A 17771-nucleotide genomic window follows, 5' to 3' on the forward strand; every position below is an offset into this window, starting at 1 on the left:
AGTGAAGTCTAAAATTACAGCATTCTCATGTCCTCATGAGAATTATTGCTTTCATTTAAAATTCTATAAGAATATGGAAATGCCAGGCACAGTGGTAAATGCCCATAATCCTAGCACTTGGGAGGCTAAGGCAGAAAGATCATGAGCTACTTAGCAAGACCCAGTCTCAAAAAACCATATATATGCCCATATATGGATCATGATATATTTAACCTAAGTGATTTATGTAAAAGGTGCCAAGTTAATTAGAAAAAATGTTATTTGAACTTGAAATTTATTTCCTCATAATATCAAATATAACTGGGTATTAGGTTTTTGACCACCGTGCAAAAGTTTTTAAGATGCTAATGTGCATGAAATAATGCACAGATAAAATCAAACACAGTAAGTGGTACAATAATACAGAGGCAAAGAGTGTAGATTCTAGAGCCAGACTACCTGATCCAGTCTCAGTTACTTTCTCTCTCTCTCTCTCTCTCTCTCTCTCTCTCTCCATTTAATCAAACTATGGAGACAGGAGTGCCTACTCCACAGTGGTGGTGTGACGATTAAATACATTAATACAAGTAAATTGCTTAGAGTGTGCCTAGCACTGAGTTTAATGAAAAATAAATCCACAGAACTTAACTTTATGATAATTTAAACACCTTGGCAAACCATTTTGGTCATTTGCTTAGATTCTGTCTGAAATGTAGTGTTTGCTAGAAAGAATGCTTCTTCCTATATTTACCTCAACAGCTGACAGTCCCAAAAAGCCTAGAGTGCAGAGAGTTAAATACAGAAAAACAAGGAAATCTGGGAGTTTGGGGTGGGAGTGTGGAGGACAAGGAAGCACAGGTCTTGGATGCCACACCCTAGGAGAGGCTTCAACTCCATGTTTTTGGGAGTTCTGCCCCATAGCCCATCCCTCCACAGTGTTTACAGGGCCAGGGCTGTGTCTCTAGATCATCCAGTTGAGTCTTGTAGAGGTTGAGAACATTGGCTTTAGAGTCAGAAAAATGAAGCTGGGACCTGAGTTTTTTCCTCTGTGTATGACATGGACATATTTCTTTATTTCTCTTGCTCTGAAATTCTTCATAGAGGAAACAGGCACAGTAATACAACTTTGTACAGCTTTTGTGAGAATTATATAAAATAATACATGTAATTGTCTTGGCTTAGGGTCTCTAGTTAAAGGTTCTAACTAAATATAAATATTAGCTACAGATATTTTGCTCTTTATAATGGGAAATCTGGTCCTTTACAGTCTCAAAGGTGACTAGAAGTCATCCGTGAATATCCTCTGGGGATTCTTTCAAACTATAGTGTATGTCCCACCTCACCCAAAATTCTGGCATAATTCCCTAGAGCAGTGGTTCTCCAAAGGGACTCTATATTAAAATCATCTGGGAGCTTTAAAATATGCCAGCCAAGGTCATGACTCATTCTAATTCTTTCAGAATATCTAAGTATTTCAAGGTACAGTTTATATAAAATAAATTGCAACCATTTTAATGTACAGTTCAGTGAAGTCTGACAAATTTCTATCCCCATGTAACTACCACCATTTCAAAACATGGCGCATTTCTATCACTATGGCTCTTTGTTGTCAGTTTTCCCATCCCCTGCTCTGGGTCACCACTGATCTGCTGTCACTATAGATTAGTTTTGCCTATTGTAAAATTGTATAATAAATGGAATCATACAACTTGTACTTTTGTGTATATCTGGCTTCTTTCACTCAGCATAATGTTGTTTGATTCATTTATTTTATTGAGTATACCTTAGCCTGCTGGTGAACATTTGAGTTGTTTCCAGTTTGAGTCTATTACATATAAGTCTTAAAATATTCAAATGTAAACTTTGTGTGGACATATTTTTACTTGTCTTGCATTTATACCTAACAATAGAATTGTTGAACCATACAGTATGCGGTTTTAGAGCTTGATCAGTATTTTTAAAGTTCTCAAGGTGATTCCTGGGAGCCCATGGAAGTGTTGGGAACTACTGGACCCAAGGATGAGTGTATGTACTACATGACAGATGTGGCAATATTGGTTGGACAGGCTGCTACATCTCACAAGTTGTTTGCAATTGTAGGATTCCTGTGTCTCCATTAGTTGCTTCACTAGCTACCAGGGTTTCTTCTATGTCCTGATATGGTAGAAAGCTGCTCTTTGAGGTTAGGAGGTGTTTTAAAGCAGAGCTTATTACTCAATAATGTTTATTAAGCACATACCTGGTGACAAACACACTGTCAAATGTAGATAATACAGAAATGATCAACGGAACTCCTTCCTTCAAGGAACTTGAATAGCCAAGAGCAAGTAAACACATGCAACATTCTTTGGCAGGTTGTTGTGATAGAGTTCTAAGAGTCTCTCTAGAAACTTCCCCCTACTTTTAACATTATACTGAACACTGCTGCTTTTATTTTAATTCATCTAAGGCCTTTGGTAATGGGTCAAAATCCGCTTCATGTTAGGAATTCAATGTTGTGAGTAGCATAATTGTGTTCTTTGGGGCTTCATTTGTTTTTAACCATCAGAACAAAAAGAAGTATTCTGATGTGTAATCACTTTGGCAAATTAAACACAGATGTTAAAGTATGGATGAATAATTAAAATGCCAGAATTTAAAAAAATAAGCTGTTTTTGTGCATAGATTGGAACAATTATCCAGATAGGATTTGCACAGAGCTGGGGCAGCTACTGGACATAGAAAGAGGAAAAATTGAATGAAGTTCAGTCTAAGTCCTTCCTATTAGAATAGCTCAAAGAAATGCACTTACTAAACTAGAAATATTGAAGTGGAAATGTTTAGACAAGACAAGATGCAAGAGAACCAGAATTTATCAGCACTGTGGATGGCTCAACAGGAATCTCAAAAGCTCTAGCTAGAACTAAACTGACAATTTTCTTTAATCTGTTGGTGGCTTTGCTATCTCTCTCCCACTACAAGTTCATACATTGTTCACCTAGATGGTCTTAATCTCTCCTCCAGACACAATTGACATGAACCCAAGCATGCAGGAGCAAGTATGTTCTTTGATCATTATTGGTAATAGTGAAAATTGAGAACAAATCTAAATTTCCTATGATGAATGCTTAATTTAATCATGGCATAACCATAGTAGGAAATATAACTCCTAGGAATGATGAGGTAGATCTGTGTATGCTAACATGAAAACGTATCTGTGATACCTGAAAAGAGAGGAAAAGGTTTTGACCCATATATAGAAAATGGTCCCTTGGTAAGTTTTCTTTCAAAAGTCAATTACTTATTTTCTTCTTTGCCAATACGTAACAAAAGGTCTGGTAGGGTATATGTCAAAATGTTGATATTAGTTAATCCTGGGGTATGAAATACAGGTGAAAATAAAATTGGGAAAAAAAGAAACTCACTTTTTAAATTTTGGGTTATAAGATACAAACAATCTTATAAAACAAGTATATGTTTATAAATTTTAAGAAGTGGCCCTCTTCTCTAAGGTTCTGCATCCCTCTAGGCTAGGAACTGGGATCAGGTTGGGCACTTACTTGCCAAGAGTTAGAAATATCTTTAAGACATTGGGGTGTCACAAGAGAGACAACACTACTCAGCAGTCAATAGGCTGGGCAAAATTTACTTCTGCAGAAGGTTGGTAAGCACTAGAAAGTCTAAAAAGCAAGCACATTGGGCATGAAGTCCACAAGGGTTTTATCTTATGCCATGCTGTCCCTCTCCTGCCCCTGAATTGGGCAGGTTTTGGGCTCATAGTCTACATGGTTGGCTAATTAGAAAGGGACCAGTTTGGGAGGGGGAACAAAGAAGCTTAATTGTTTAGAGAAGCAATAACTGTTTTTGGTTATCAGCTTTCGAACCAGGGCATCTAGTGAAATTCTTGCCCCAGCCCAGCTGAGGAAAACAACCCTTTGTTCTTAATAGAAACTTTTATCATATTAAGCTGAGTCCATGAAGTGAGCATATGGGAAGAGAGTAAGGTGGTTATTACTGATTAAATTTTTTGACAAAAAGACCCGACTTAAGCTGATTTTTGTAATTTCCCCCTTTTCTTTTATTTACAGTTTTTTCTTTAAACTTAGCTAGTATTAATTGACTCTTGTTTGACTGTGTCTAATGAGAGGAGATTGTCTGGGTCAGAGGTGGGAGTCTTTTTGGTGAGTGTGGTCTCAATCTTTGGATGGGCCCTCTCATACATGGAATGATACAGCATCCTACTGTGGTCATTACTCCTAACACAATTATCAGGAAAGTGAAAATGGATACCGTTAAACAATTTTTTAAACCGTTGTTTTATCAAGCTATTAAATAGCTCATCTACTCCGGAATTTTTTGCAAGTTTATTAGCAAGAGTAGTTAATCCCTTTAAAGCCGATGTAATGGTGCCATTAGGGGCAGTATTACTGGGGATGAAAGCACAACACTGACCTCCAATCATTACACAAATTTCTTCCTTTTCTGCTAGCATCATGTCTAGAGCTAATCTGTCCTCCCATGCCATTTGACTTGTGGCATCTAATTGCTCTGCTATTTCCTTGATGGCATCTCTAGTGTAGTCAACAAATCTCTGTTGGTTATAATAGGTATAGTTGATCCAATCTATATTTTTATTAACTGTGGACCACCAGAATAGTACTGACTTGAAGCCTGCTGCTATTTGATTTCTAGCCTTGAATTCATTGGGGACCCCTCGGAGGACTACATGGCATCTGTGTAAACATGTGGGTCGGATGACCCACCTGGAGTCATCTCTTTTGTACTTTTTTTTTTTTTTTTTTCATTTTTCTTTTATTATTCATATGTGCATACAAGGCTTGGTTCATTTCTCCCCCCTGCCCCCACCCCCTCCCTTACCACCCACTCCGCCCCCTCCCGCTCCCCCCCTCATCTTTTGTACTTTTTTTATTTGGGGACTTGAGTCCCCTTTTTGACTGTCTGGGTTGTTGAAATACCAGGGTAAAAGGGATAGCCAGTTGAACCAAAGCACAGGTTCCACTCCAAGTTTTCAGGAGAATCTTAAGCAAAGGCCCTCCGCAGTACCACAAGACGGGCTTTGGCTGATGCATTTTGGTTGCTTATCTCATCAGAGGATCGACCTCTATTACAGCCGTTCAGGTTACCCATGAACGTCAATGACTCCCCTCACCTAGAGAGGCATGAGGTATAGTTCGTGTCAGGGGACAGGGGCCTGATGGTTTGAGGGGGGCTTTTGTCTTGGACCTTTTACCACTGGAAACTGTAATGACAAGGTCTTGCAAGACTCATTTCCCCAGGCCGAATCTTCCTGATATAGAGATATGCATGCCATACCGTTACAGTCTGAGGACCATCCTAGTGGGAATGAGACCACTTGAGTCTCCAGTCTATCTGCAGTGCAAGCATAACAATTGATCTTATTTAAGGTGCATACAGAATATTTTATCCATTTTAACCAGGCATTTGTCTCTCCATATCCAGTCTCTATCTCTAGGGTTTGTCTTAAGTCAGTTACTACTGTTACATGAACCCTTTAGGATTGTTTAGTAGCTTTTCCCCATGATCCTCCTCTGGAGTAGGGGTGGCAAAGTAGGTTGAGGATGCAAAAGAGGATTCAGAGGTTTTGATTTGGTTTTTAAGCCTGTCTATGAGATTAAACCAAGATTGAGACCTTATTCTGTAAGTGCGGAGAGCAACCTTTGGGTTCTCCCAAGCAGCCTTTGGGTTAAGGATGGTTAGTAGGAAAGGATTATATCGAAGATGTGGGCAATTTTGGGGGTGGGATACCTTTAGTTAGACTTATCAAGCATCATCCTAGTCAGACGAGGGCCTCACCCATTAGTAGAGGTCTCCCCTTTAGAATATAAATATTAATTCTCTTGGGATAATTGCCTTTGTAACTTAAATTCCCACAAGGTAGGGCTAGGTAGGCTTCAAAGCAGATAACCTGAGGGTTAGAAGCTTTAGCAATATTTATAACCAAATATAACCAATCCTATATTGGATAGCAAGAAGCAGTTTATAATCTTCATAGGGCATAGGTATTGCACCCTGATCATAGGAGATAGCACCTAACATTACCAGGCAGACTCTCATAGCATTTTTATAGTCAATTTCTTAGGGTCCACATGTGAAAGGCTGTCCATTGTTCTCCTTGGTAAAGATCAGGAGAATTCTTGGCTCTGGTGTAATGGGTCTAACCTCATTTTGCTGTTCAGCGAGCTATCTCAGCTGTAAGTAAGACCTTACAGGGTCTTTCTCAGTTTGGCTCAAGTTTGCTCTCCTTCCACGTTTTCATTAGATTGTAGTCTCCTGGTTTGTAAGAGTTGAGCTGGGAATTCAAGGGGAGGAGTCTGGGCCAAAAGAACTTGTAGCTTAAGAGAAAGTAAAGGTGAAGAAAGACCCAGTATGTAGTTTTAAAGAAATTGGTCCTTCGTTCCCATAGTAGGGAGATCTGAGGACCTTCCTAAATAGGGTAACCCATGTAACATCTCATATGGAGACAGGCAATGTCTTTCCTAGGGGCTGTTCTAATTCAGAGGAGTGCTATGGGAAGGCATTTGGTCCATGGAAGTTTGATCTCTAGTATTAGTTTGGTTATTTGTCTCTTTAGGGCTTGTTTTTGTTTTTTTTTTTACCCTTGTGGAGGATGGAGGGTACCAGGGAGTGTGATACTCCCAAGACACATCTAGGGCTTGAGTAAGATCTTTGATGATGGTGGCTGTGAAATGCTTCCCATTGTCTGAGTCTATATTTTTTATTAATCCAAATCTCTGAATTATGGATTTCAGTAATACCTTGGCCACATTATGGGCAGTGGTACTGGGCAATGAACTCGCCTCCACCCAATTAGTCAAATGACCTACTATAACCAGAAGATATCTCAGTCACTCTACCTTGGGTATTTCAGTATAATCGGCTTGAACACTTTGAAATGGTCTTAATCCTGGGCTCCTTCCTCCTAGGAATTGGTTTTTTTTTTTTCTTTTTTTGAAGCTTGCTTATTGACCTTTTTACAAGTCAGGCAACTCTCAGTTATTTGTTTAGCTATAGTGTATGTTCCTATACAGCTATATTTTCTTGAGATTTCATTACACATAGCCTGAGGTCCCCAGTGACATCCTTTATGTAGATAAGACATTATTTCTCTCATTATTAGTTTGGTGAGCATTTCTCTACTATCAGGTAAAATCTATTTTCTCTCAGGAGTTTTGGAAGCCCCAGTTCTGAAATCATTTTTCCTCTTGAAGACAAAACTGGAGTAATAGAAGGGGGAGGAGGTATGACTGTGGTAAGATGGAAAATGGGTGCCTCAGATTGCAAGGTAGCCTCCTTAGCAGCCTCATCTGCCATTCTATTTCCTTGGGCCTCCATATTATACCCTTTTTGATGTCCCAGTATATGAACTATTGCTATTTTTTTTAGGTTTTATTAAGTTTATCACTTGAGCAATAAGTTTCTTGTGAACAATAGCTTTTCCTTTACTGCTAATCAAACCTCGTCAGGTCAGTCCAAATTTTTCCAAACATGTGTACTGCTACAAATGCATATTTGGAGTCTGTATAGATAGTTCCTTTCCTTTTCTCTAAAAGTTTTAGGGCCTGATTAAGTGCAAATAATTCACAACTTTGAGCTGGCCAATTATTAGGTAGTCGACCTGATTTAATTATAGTTAAGTGATTTCCATCTATCACTGAGTATCCATTATGTCTCCTTTCTTTAATTACTCTGGAAGAATCATCCACAAAGAACTTATCACCAGTCTCAAAAGGAATCTCTTGTAGGTCTGGTCTTACCTTGGTTTGATATTCTATCAGGTCTAGACAGCAATGTTCAATAGGACTTATGGATTGTCCTCCCACTAGGAATTTAGCTGGCTTTAGGCAATCATTCGAGGTGAGTATCAGATCATCCCTCTCCAACAGAATGGCCTTGTATTTTATTTTATTTTTATTCATATGTACATACAATGTTTGGGTCATTTCTCCCCCTTTCCCCCCACCCCCTCCCTTAACCACTCCACCCCCTCCCTCTCCCCCCCTACCCCCTCACTTCCAGGCAGAAACTATTTTGCCCTTATGTCTAATTTTGTTGAAGAGAGAGTATAAGCAATAATAGGAAGGACCAAGGGTTTTTGCTAGTTGAGATAAGGATAGCTATACAGGGAGTTGACTCGCATTGCTTTCCTGTACATGTGTGTTACCTTCTAAATTAATTCTTCTCAAACTAAACTTTTCTCTACTTCCTGGTCCTCTTCTCCTATTGGTCTCTTTCGCTTTAAAGTATCTCCATTAGTTTCTCTGTGTTGAGGGCAACACTCAAAAAACTAGATAGCATTTGTTGGCCTTGTATTTTAAATCACTGAGTAAGTTAACCATCTTCCTACCTTCTGGTTAAGGATTGTTCTCACTTGGTAAGGTGTGCTTACAATCAGGGCTCCCCCAAAGATCAATTTTCTGCTCTCCTCTGTTTGAAGAGCGGTGGCTGCTACTGATTTAATACATTCTGGCCACCCCCTTGAGACCAGATCTAAGTTCTTAGAGAGGTAGACAACTGGCTGTCTTTGTCCTCCATGGTCCTGCATTAGGACCTGCATTAGGCTGTTCCCTTATCAAGTTACAAATATGTGAAATGGCTTTTCTAAAGAGGGCAGAGCTAGCACTGTAACAGTGCTAAGGGCCTGCTTTAGGGTGTCTAGGGACTGTAATTCCTCTGATTTCCAAAGAAAACATTTAATCATTTTTTGTTTCTTTTTATCATTTTTCCTAGGATTTTTTGCCCAATATAGTAACATGAGACCGAGAGGGCTATCTGGAGGAATAGAAGAAGATGAGTCTAGTTTTTTGGAGCCTTTTCTAACATTGACTTTTTATTTCCCATCCCAAAATCCTGGCTGTGTTATCCAGGAGAATATTCATCCCTCCATGTGGGGATTTCTTATACTCTACCCATATCCCTGGGAGAATATTCAACCTCCCCATGTTAAGAGTTTCTTATACTCTACCTATATCCCTGGGAGAATATTTAACCACCCTGTTGGGGATTTTTTATACTCTACCCAAAATGCTTCATCCTTCTTCCATCAGCTCTCTCATGGTCTACCAGGGTTAGGAATCTAGAGTTGGCACTTGTTTTGTGTCTGACAAGTCCCAGTCACATCCGCATAGCCTCTTTTTGGGATGTCCCAACCACCAAGGCAGTACTTGACTTTCCTACCTTGGTCCTGTGCACAGAGTTAATCTGGCCCACCACAGTGCTTGTTTGGGCTTGATTTTTTTATCTCAAGTTCGCTGTCAGCCACAGAGATAGTGGATTCCCCTAGCCCTGAGGCAGCTACATCAAGGCAGTCAGATGTGTCTCCCCTGAGAAGGGGGTATCCATAGCCCCTGGGGCAATGTGAAAATCCCAGATGAGTCCCCATGCTGTCAGAAATATCTTTAAGATATTGGGGTGTCATGAGAGAGACAGCACTACTCAAAAGTCAATAGGTGAGGTAAAATTTACTTCTGTAGAAGGGGGTAAGCACCAGAAAGTATGGGAGGCAAGCACATTGGGCAGGAAGTCCACAGGGGTTTTATCTGATGCCATGCTGTCCCTCTCCTGCTCCTGGGTTGGGCAAGTTTGGGGTTCACAGTCTACACAGTTAGCTAATTAGAAAGGGGTCAGTTTGGGAGGGGGATTTGGGAACAAAGAAGTTTAAAAGTTCAGGGAAGCAATAACTGTTTTTCGTTATCAGCTCTGGAACCAGGGCATCTAGAGAAATTCTTGCCCCGGCCCAGCTGAGGATAACAACCCTTTGTTCTTAATAGAAACTTTTAACAAATTAAGCTGAGTCCATGAAATGAGCATATGGGAAAGAATTAGTAAGGTGGTTATTACTGATTGAATCTTTATCAGAAAAGACCTGACCTAAGCTGATTCTTATACCAAGGCCTTCACCTCAGCAAAAGGCAGCTCTGAAGCACAGACTGAGGTCTCTGGTAACAATACCATATCCCTGAATCAATTCTTTTCTGCAAGAAGAAAGGAACTGGCATATAAAAGAGTAGTAAGTGAGGTGAGGAGTAAAGCACCTTTGTAACACCTGCTTATGTCTACTACTTGGACTGGTTGTTTCAAGGACCCACCTTTCCTTTAGAAGTACTTGAGGTGATGGACTCAGATATTATTCAACTCATATGGAACATGTTGAAATCATAACAAATCAAATGTTAATCTGGTGGAAGATGCTTAGGATTCAGGACAAGTCACTCATTTTCTAAACAGATTGTGAAATGAATAGGACTTGTCCTGGGAGAGTGTTTACCAGTTTTGTTCTTGAAAGGAAAAAAAGAAAAAGGATAGAGAAAGAGGAGTGAGGGCAACAATTATTTAAAGGAATCTCAAAAATTAAGGCATTGTAAGCTTTATGATCACAGTAATCAATTTCATTTTAATGGTTACATATAAAACCTATGTTTTTATCTCAAAGATACTTAAACTAATAAAATGATGCAAATGTGAAACAACTGACCTCAGTTTGGTTAATATCTGATTTATTGATATACATCTTCTTCCCTTGTGGCTAATGTTATTACTGTAATATTATCCTGTTACTCTCTTGTCTGCTTTCTCTTACATCAGGCTGAAGAACTACAACCTGGTTTTTCTTTGTCCAATTATATGCACTTGGCCAAGGTAATGAAGACCACTGTTGAAAAATCATTTTGAATTTATTACATAAAAATGTGGTTACCTTTAATATGCTTATTTTTTCATTTCTAGTGTTATGTTGATCTCGGGGAAAGTCAAGATGCTTGGAAGTTCTGTAACTTGGCATTGTTACTCCCTGTTGTTACCAAAGAGGTAAGCTTAAACAGTGATAATGAGCACTGGTGTCTTCGCAGCACTCTTCAGGGCTGCCAATTCATAACAGAAAAGACATGCGTTGGAAAAAGCACTCCTCTTCTTTTGTGTTAGAACAGTTCAGACGCCAGTGTTTGTTGTGATCTAGAATATGGTCAAGCAAGATATGCCTGTCGCTCTAGGAGTTTATAACCTGAGAACATGTGGTGTATATCCAAATGACTATAGGTCAGGGTAGAGAGCATGAAGTGCTAAGTTGTAAATAATTGGTTATGGAAAATTTGGAAATGGAGAAATTATTTCCTTCTAGAAGAGATCAGGTGACATTAGAGGTAGGCTTTGAAAGATCTGTATCACACAGAGATATGGGCAAAACACATTATAGGTCATGAGCAAAGACACAAGTAAGAAAGCAAAACTTTGTTTGCCTTTGGTGAAAGGAGTGTACAGGGCAGTCATAGGAAATAAGACTGAAAAAGGGAACTGAAAAATAAGATTTGCAAGGAGCTTTAGGTTGAAGGATGCCTTTGTCTCTAAAGAGTTAGCCACGCTCCCCTGGGTCCCTTCCACAACTGCATGAGCAAGGTCTTAGGCTGCTGATATGTATATTTTGTATGTTTGGAATTTCCAAGAGGGTTAACTATCCTTCTAACCAAATCCTTTGATAAGTTCCATGAGTTAATAGAAAGTAAAGAACATCCCAGTCTCAATAGCAGGAGGCTTGTTGCAGAAGACAAAGGGTTTAAATTATTTTTTTCAGTAGAAAATAGATTTTGTCCCTCTGCTTGCTTCCTCTGAGTTGATGATGAGGACCCTACTGTCTTACATCTCTTCTGAATAGCATCAGTTTGGGTTGCATGCAATCATTTTAAACTGTGTCCATTAGAATATAATATGATAATGACATGCAAATATTTATGCATGAAATTTAGGCTCTCTCAGGAAGACTAGATGTGATGATGCTCAGGGTTTGATCCTTCGTCTATAAGTCTCTTGCCTTCTCCTCTCTTTCTTCCTCTCTCCATCTCTAAACATATATCCTCCATGGCTTCCAATGCTGTCTTCATGGTAGAGCTCCTCAAATTTAAATCTCTAAACAACTTCCTACTTGACATCTCCACTTTGATGATTCTAAGACATCTCAAATTCAACTTGTCATGAGGCCTTAGATTTGCTGTTCTTCCATCTTTTCCTTGAGTAAATGGCACCTCCATTCACCCAACTAGGAAAGCTTAGAATCTTCCTAATGCCTCCTTCCCCTTCAGCTCCCTTTCCACCCAACCCAGTCATCTACTCATTTACCAAATTCTCAGAATTCCTCTTGTAAAAATGCCTGGAATCATCCCACTACTCACTCTCTTCACTGCCGCATCTCAGAACAGAGGACCACCAGCCTTCACCTGGGCTATGGATCATGAGAACCTCTCAGCTGGTCTCCTTACAGCTTCCTTGCTTCCCACCACTCTTGGCTCTCAGGTGCAGCCAAAGCAACAGATTAAACAATAAACCTCAACATGTCACTTCCATACTTCAAACCCTTTGCTGTTAGGATGAAATTTAAAAATTTTGCATGTCCTTCAAGGCTCATATCTACCTCCTACAACTTCACATCTTCCCTTCTCTCCCCTCTTCCTCATTCCTCCCTGCCTTCCATCCACAGAACGTATTGTTCCCTCTTCCTAAAATGCCCAAAACCCTTCACTCCCTTCACTAACTCTATTCTTACCCTTCAAGCCTTACCATAAGTTCCATTTCTTTTATTTTCTTTATTCATTTATTCATATGTGCATACATTGTTTGTGCCATTTCTTCCCCTGTCCCCCGCCCCTTCCCTGTCCTTGACACCCTTTGTCAAGAAAGTCCCTCATACCTTTTCTTCATATCATTTAGTACAATTGCAACTATAGAGTTATTTGTATAATTCATCATTAAAATGGCAACCAAGTCTGTTTCATTCACCACTTAATTCCTAGTGCTAAGTGTACTGCCTAATATATTACCACTCAATAACTATTGGTAAAAAGAATCAAAGCAATTCTACCCAAATAAAAACAATAGTACAAATTTTTGTGAAAATAAGTAGTATTGGTAATAAATGTTACTAAGAAATCTAGTTGCTGTGAAAGTGTTTCTATAATAAGAAAAAAACAGCATGAGCAAATATCTCCTACATTACCTTCTTTATTGTTTCCAGTGATACCTCCATATTTGTATTCTTAATAATTTTTTCTAAGTAATAAATATACTATTTTTTGTTGAGTACATAGAATGGGGTGAGTTAAGTGTAGAACTACCTATGTCTAAAAAGATTGTTTTCAGAATGAAATATGCCCCATTAGTGATTTTGCTAGCCAGTTTATTCATTGCAAAATCTCTAGCAGTGCCACTAATTATAATGAAGACAGCCTACTCATTAGTTTTCTCTACCTCATATAAACTTGAATAACATACTTGCCTCTTTTCGCAGCATTTGTAACTTCTTCCTTGCATTGCAGTCATTTGTAAACATGTCTTTTGTCCTCTACACGGGAACTCTTAAGTCCATCACTCTTCTACTTGATACTGGGAATGTCAGTCCATTGGTCTCTAGAGCCCAGATTCATGTGTGTAAGCAGCTTTGCATTCCCAGAAATGGAAACTACAGTATTTTTGTTATTCACATGGACTTTTCTTGACCCTAGGGAGGTAATCTCAGATCCTGAGAAACATTCTTTTTTTTTTAAATAAAAAGGATTCCTATGTCTAAGGCAGTATGAAATGATTGCAGAATGAAAAAATGCCTTCATCAGTAGCCTGAAAGTTGTTTGCCTGGAGACAGTATTAAAGTTCATTGGCCTTTGAGAAAGCTCAAATATAAAAAAACATTGTGTAACATTTTGCTTTATAGGGATGGAACACTAATCTTAGAGTTTTTAATTGCTACAATATTTTCAAGTGACATTAATCATCCTTCTAAGAAGACAAACATACTATTATGGAACAGTAATCTCCAATATGAGCTAGTTTATAAAGTCAATAATGAAAATACACACACACACACACACACACACACACACATACACATTTTTATAAAGGCTATTGCAGTGGAATCTCAGATTTCTTCAAATCCTGCTGCTAAAGCTAGGGCGTCTTCACATCTCATAGTTGAAGAGGAAAATAGCAGCACTGTTGACTTGCTGGTGTCAAGCAACTTACAGGGAAGGCTTTCCTCTTCCTGAATCCCACCACTCCAAGCCTGGAAGAGGAAGAGCCTGGAGATAGCTTTCAATGTTGCCTAATTCTCATAGATCTGGGTCCTGCTTGGTCCTAAAAAATCCACAGGTTCTTTGTAATGGCCTTTCAAAAAAAAATGCCTACACTAAACAACAGTCTATTTCAGAGTACCTAGAGTATCAGGATAAATGTGTGAAATTTCATTGTAATATATTTTCTTTATAGGACAAAGAGGCACACAAAGAGCTGAAAAAAATAATCTCTTCCTTGAAGAGGTAAATAAAAGAACTTACTCTTCAAAAATCTGATGTGGCCTATTAAGTTTTAAGTCTGTCCAAGTTGTTTTTTTATCACCCTTTCCTTTTCTATTTTTATGTAGGTAATATGTTCAGATTTGAAGGTAAAATCATGTTTCTGCAGAATGTACCCTACTGGGGGCACTATAAAACAAATCATGTTACTTGGAAAATCTGTTTACTATAATGTCAATCTGTAATAATCTATAAAGTATGTGCTTTGTAATTTTCCTATCAATAAACTGTAGCCTTCAGAATATTTCTTTAAATAAAATACTTAATCCAATAAAATCAACTCTAATGAATATTGTATTGTTTCAATGGAGACTTAATAAAATAATTTAATTAATGTTTGTAAAAATGGAAACAGTGAACACAATTATTGGTAGACAAAAAAAGAAAAATATAACTAGTAATCAGAGATATGTGAATAAAATTACAATAAAGTACTTCTTTACTATCTATATTATAAAGAATTTTTATTTCAGAAAACATTCAATATTGGCAACAGTGCAATGAGCTAAAATATTCTTATATACTATTTGTGGGAGGGTATTTTTGGCACAAACCTTTGGTAAAATATATCTAGTGCCTTTAAAGTACATTAACTCCAATCTTGTAATTCCATTTTATGGAAATAATCATAAAGAAAGTGTACAAATGATTTGTGTACAAATGTTCCTAACAACATAGCACTATGTCCAGCAATGAGAGAGAAGTTAATCATATTAGATTTTAACTACAGTAGAATATTATTTTGACATTAAAAATAATTATATGCTTGGGTGAGCACCAGAGTTCAAGCCCCAGTGCCATCCAAGAATAATTATATCCCAGCTGTGGTGGCACATCCAGCACTCAGGATCTTGAGTTTGAGACCACCCTGGGCTACAAAGTGAGACCCTGCCTCAAAAAATATATAAATATATAAATATATAATATATATGATATATGGAAATGCACAGAACATTTTAAGTACAAAATATAATAGTGCATACATATGATCTTAACTGTATGAAAATATACTGTGAAAATATCCAGAAAAATATCCAGTGGGAAATACACTGAAATGGTAGTTAATATTTCTAAAAGGTTTTATTTTATTTGCTGTACTTCACAATTTTTAAAAATAACAAACTAATACAGTGCTTGGAAAATTGAATTTATGGCCAGTCTGTGGTCTGAGGGGCAAAAAGTGTGTGTAAGACCCTATGTGAAAAAATAATTAAAAACAAAAAGGGTTGGAAGCATGACAAGTGGTAGAGCACTTGCTTAGCAAGCATGAGGCCCTGAGTTCAATCCCCAGTACCACTAAAAAAAGAAATATATATTGAATATAGCTAGCAGTGATCTATAGAATCCCTGGTATCCTTTAACCTCATCCTGAAATCAAAATAAAACTTGAATTTCCTGCTTGCTATCCTCAATGCACATGCACACACATACATACACCACACACACTTATAAATTCAAATTTTTCAGGCCCTTAGTGGTACCAGTTAATAAAATTGAACTGTTTCTCCCCTGTCATTTTTTATAAATGATTGTCACCCACTTTCCTCTATAACTGATCTAATACCAGACCTGCTAGCTAGAAGGGGTGGGAAACTTGCAGTTTCCTTCATAGATTTGCAGAGTCCAAATGCTGTGGATACCTCTGGCTAGCTCTATACCACAAAAAGGATATGCAGGTTGAGACAGATTATTCCAGCTAGCAGCAAATGACATAAAATCAGTCATGTTGTAGGCTGTATGGGAAAAACTCTCCTCTGTCAAAAGCAGTACAAAGACTTCCTCTAAGGACTTATGACAAATATAGAGGAATAGTCTGGCTGGTAACAGTGAGACTTGGGACTCATAAGGGGAGCATGACATAAGATCTAATTAATGTTTATTCATTTTAACAAAATCCCTGTTTGGTTTATTTAGTCAACATGTCTTCAGTGACAAGTTGGTACCCACTGATTGGATAATCAGTGTAGTAGTTTGTGGATAAGGACTTAGCCCAGTACAAGTGTGACACTCATACTTCAATCTTTAGAGTATTAGGAATTTCTGGCACATTGGCAGTTTCTCCAACAAGGTGTTAACAGAGGGAGTCCCCCTCCCCGTCATTGTTGTACTGCTTTAAATTATCACTAAAGCCCTGCCATTTGCTTAGCTTCAAAGTTATACCTAAGTCAGGCACAGGTGGCTCACACTTGTAATCCTATCAGAAGGATAAAGCTTCAAAGCCAGCCTGGGCAAATAGTTTCTGAGACCTTATCTTGAAAAAACCCTTCACGAGAAAAAGGCCAGTGGAGTAGCTCAAGAGTTCAAGCTCCAGTACTGCAAAATAAATAAATAAATAAATGTTTAAAAGTTATATGTAGTCTCATCTGTAGTCCTCACCAAATCATATAATCCAAGAAATGTGTGATGAGTTCAACTAAAAAGTTTCTGCCTATATAAATGGAAAAATGATACCTGTTGAAACTATTCCAGGAATGGGGGGAGGGGGTGCTGAAGGAGAATGGTTAAGGGAGTGAATTCAAGAATATTTGTAAACTTTTGTAAATACCACGATATACTCCCACCCAGTACAACAATAAAAAAAAGTTTCTGCCTAAATATCCCTGCCTTGTAAAAGCTGAGTATTTTTCTTATATGACAACACTGTGTGTAAAATATCCTACTTGTTCCAGAGAATGTCACACAAAATGAGCTATGTGGACTCTAATTTTCTTTGGTTACTTCATTCACCACTCAGGCTGCATGACTTTTGGAAAAGGCAGAATACCTATAGAGTGCTCCTGAAATGAGGATTTCTCCTGGTGGACCACTAAGACCAAGCTAATGGTGCACTCACAGATGAGTACACAAACTGCCAACCTCTCAAGAGATTGTGTGCAACTTTGAGAAAGGGAAGTTCAAATCCAGAACTTTAAATACGTTCAACTTCAGAAGATAAGAATTGAACTGTATGTTGCAATTTCTCATAAAAAAATTAAAGAAGTGACTTAGTGTTCCACTAAACTCTTAATGATTACGAAGTCCCTGTAATTGCACTGTCCTGTAATTGCACCGTTGGCTCTCTTTCTTACATTTCAAATGCGCTTCGTGTAACATGAAAGATTGTGCCACTTCTCAGCTTCTAAAAGTTGTGAAAAGGCATTTGACAATATTTTTATACTTCTAAATTACATAAAGTGGTAAAAGCTGAAAGGGACCATAAATACAATCTTCGAAACCAAACTTCTCATTTTACCAATAAAGATTTTAAGTTCTTGTAAGGAACACATGCAGTATCAGAGAACTGTAGTGGCCAAGCCAAGACTGGGTTCCAGATTTTGGAATCTCATGTCCTCTGCCATCTTCCTTGAACCTAGGGCTATTTACACTTGACTTAATGATGAGTCCAGTGTGCCTGGCACAGAATGGGGGCTGTGAAAATGGTAACTTATATGGCCACGTTTTTTT

The 17771-nt window shown here is 38.2% G+C and overlaps 1 protein-coding gene across 6 annotated transcripts in view; it reads left to right on the forward strand.

Moving 5' to 3' along the window:
• Positions 1–17319, forward strand: part of Rmdn2 (regulator of microtubule dynamics 2) — an 86498-nt gene extending 69179 nt beyond the window's left edge. For 2 of the 6 annotated variants that reach the window (XM_074049527.1, XM_074049525.1), the window contains exons 9-12: positions 10582–10635; positions 10723–10803; positions 14242–14291; positions 17062–17202. In XM_074049527.1, the coding sequence (XP_073905628.1) occupies positions 10582–10635; positions 10723–10803; positions 14242–14291; positions 17062–17113 (237 nt within the window). In that variant the 3' untranslated portion in view covers positions 17114–17202. Of the gene's footprint in view, positions 1–10581; positions 10636–10722; positions 10804–14241; positions 14777–17061 lie in introns of those variants that run through there. The other 4 variants (XM_074049528.1, XM_074049526.1, XM_074049523.1 and 1 more) reach the window with 3 other exon arrangements.
• The last annotated feature ends 452 nt before the right edge of the window (positions 17320–17771 follow it).

This window comes from Castor canadensis, chromosome 12, assembly GCF_047511655.1.
Source record: "Castor canadensis chromosome 12, mCasCan1.hap1v2, whole genome shotgun sequence".
Classification (NCBI taxonomy): domain Eukaryota; kingdom Metazoa; phylum Chordata; class Mammalia; order Rodentia; family Castoridae; genus Castor; species Castor canadensis.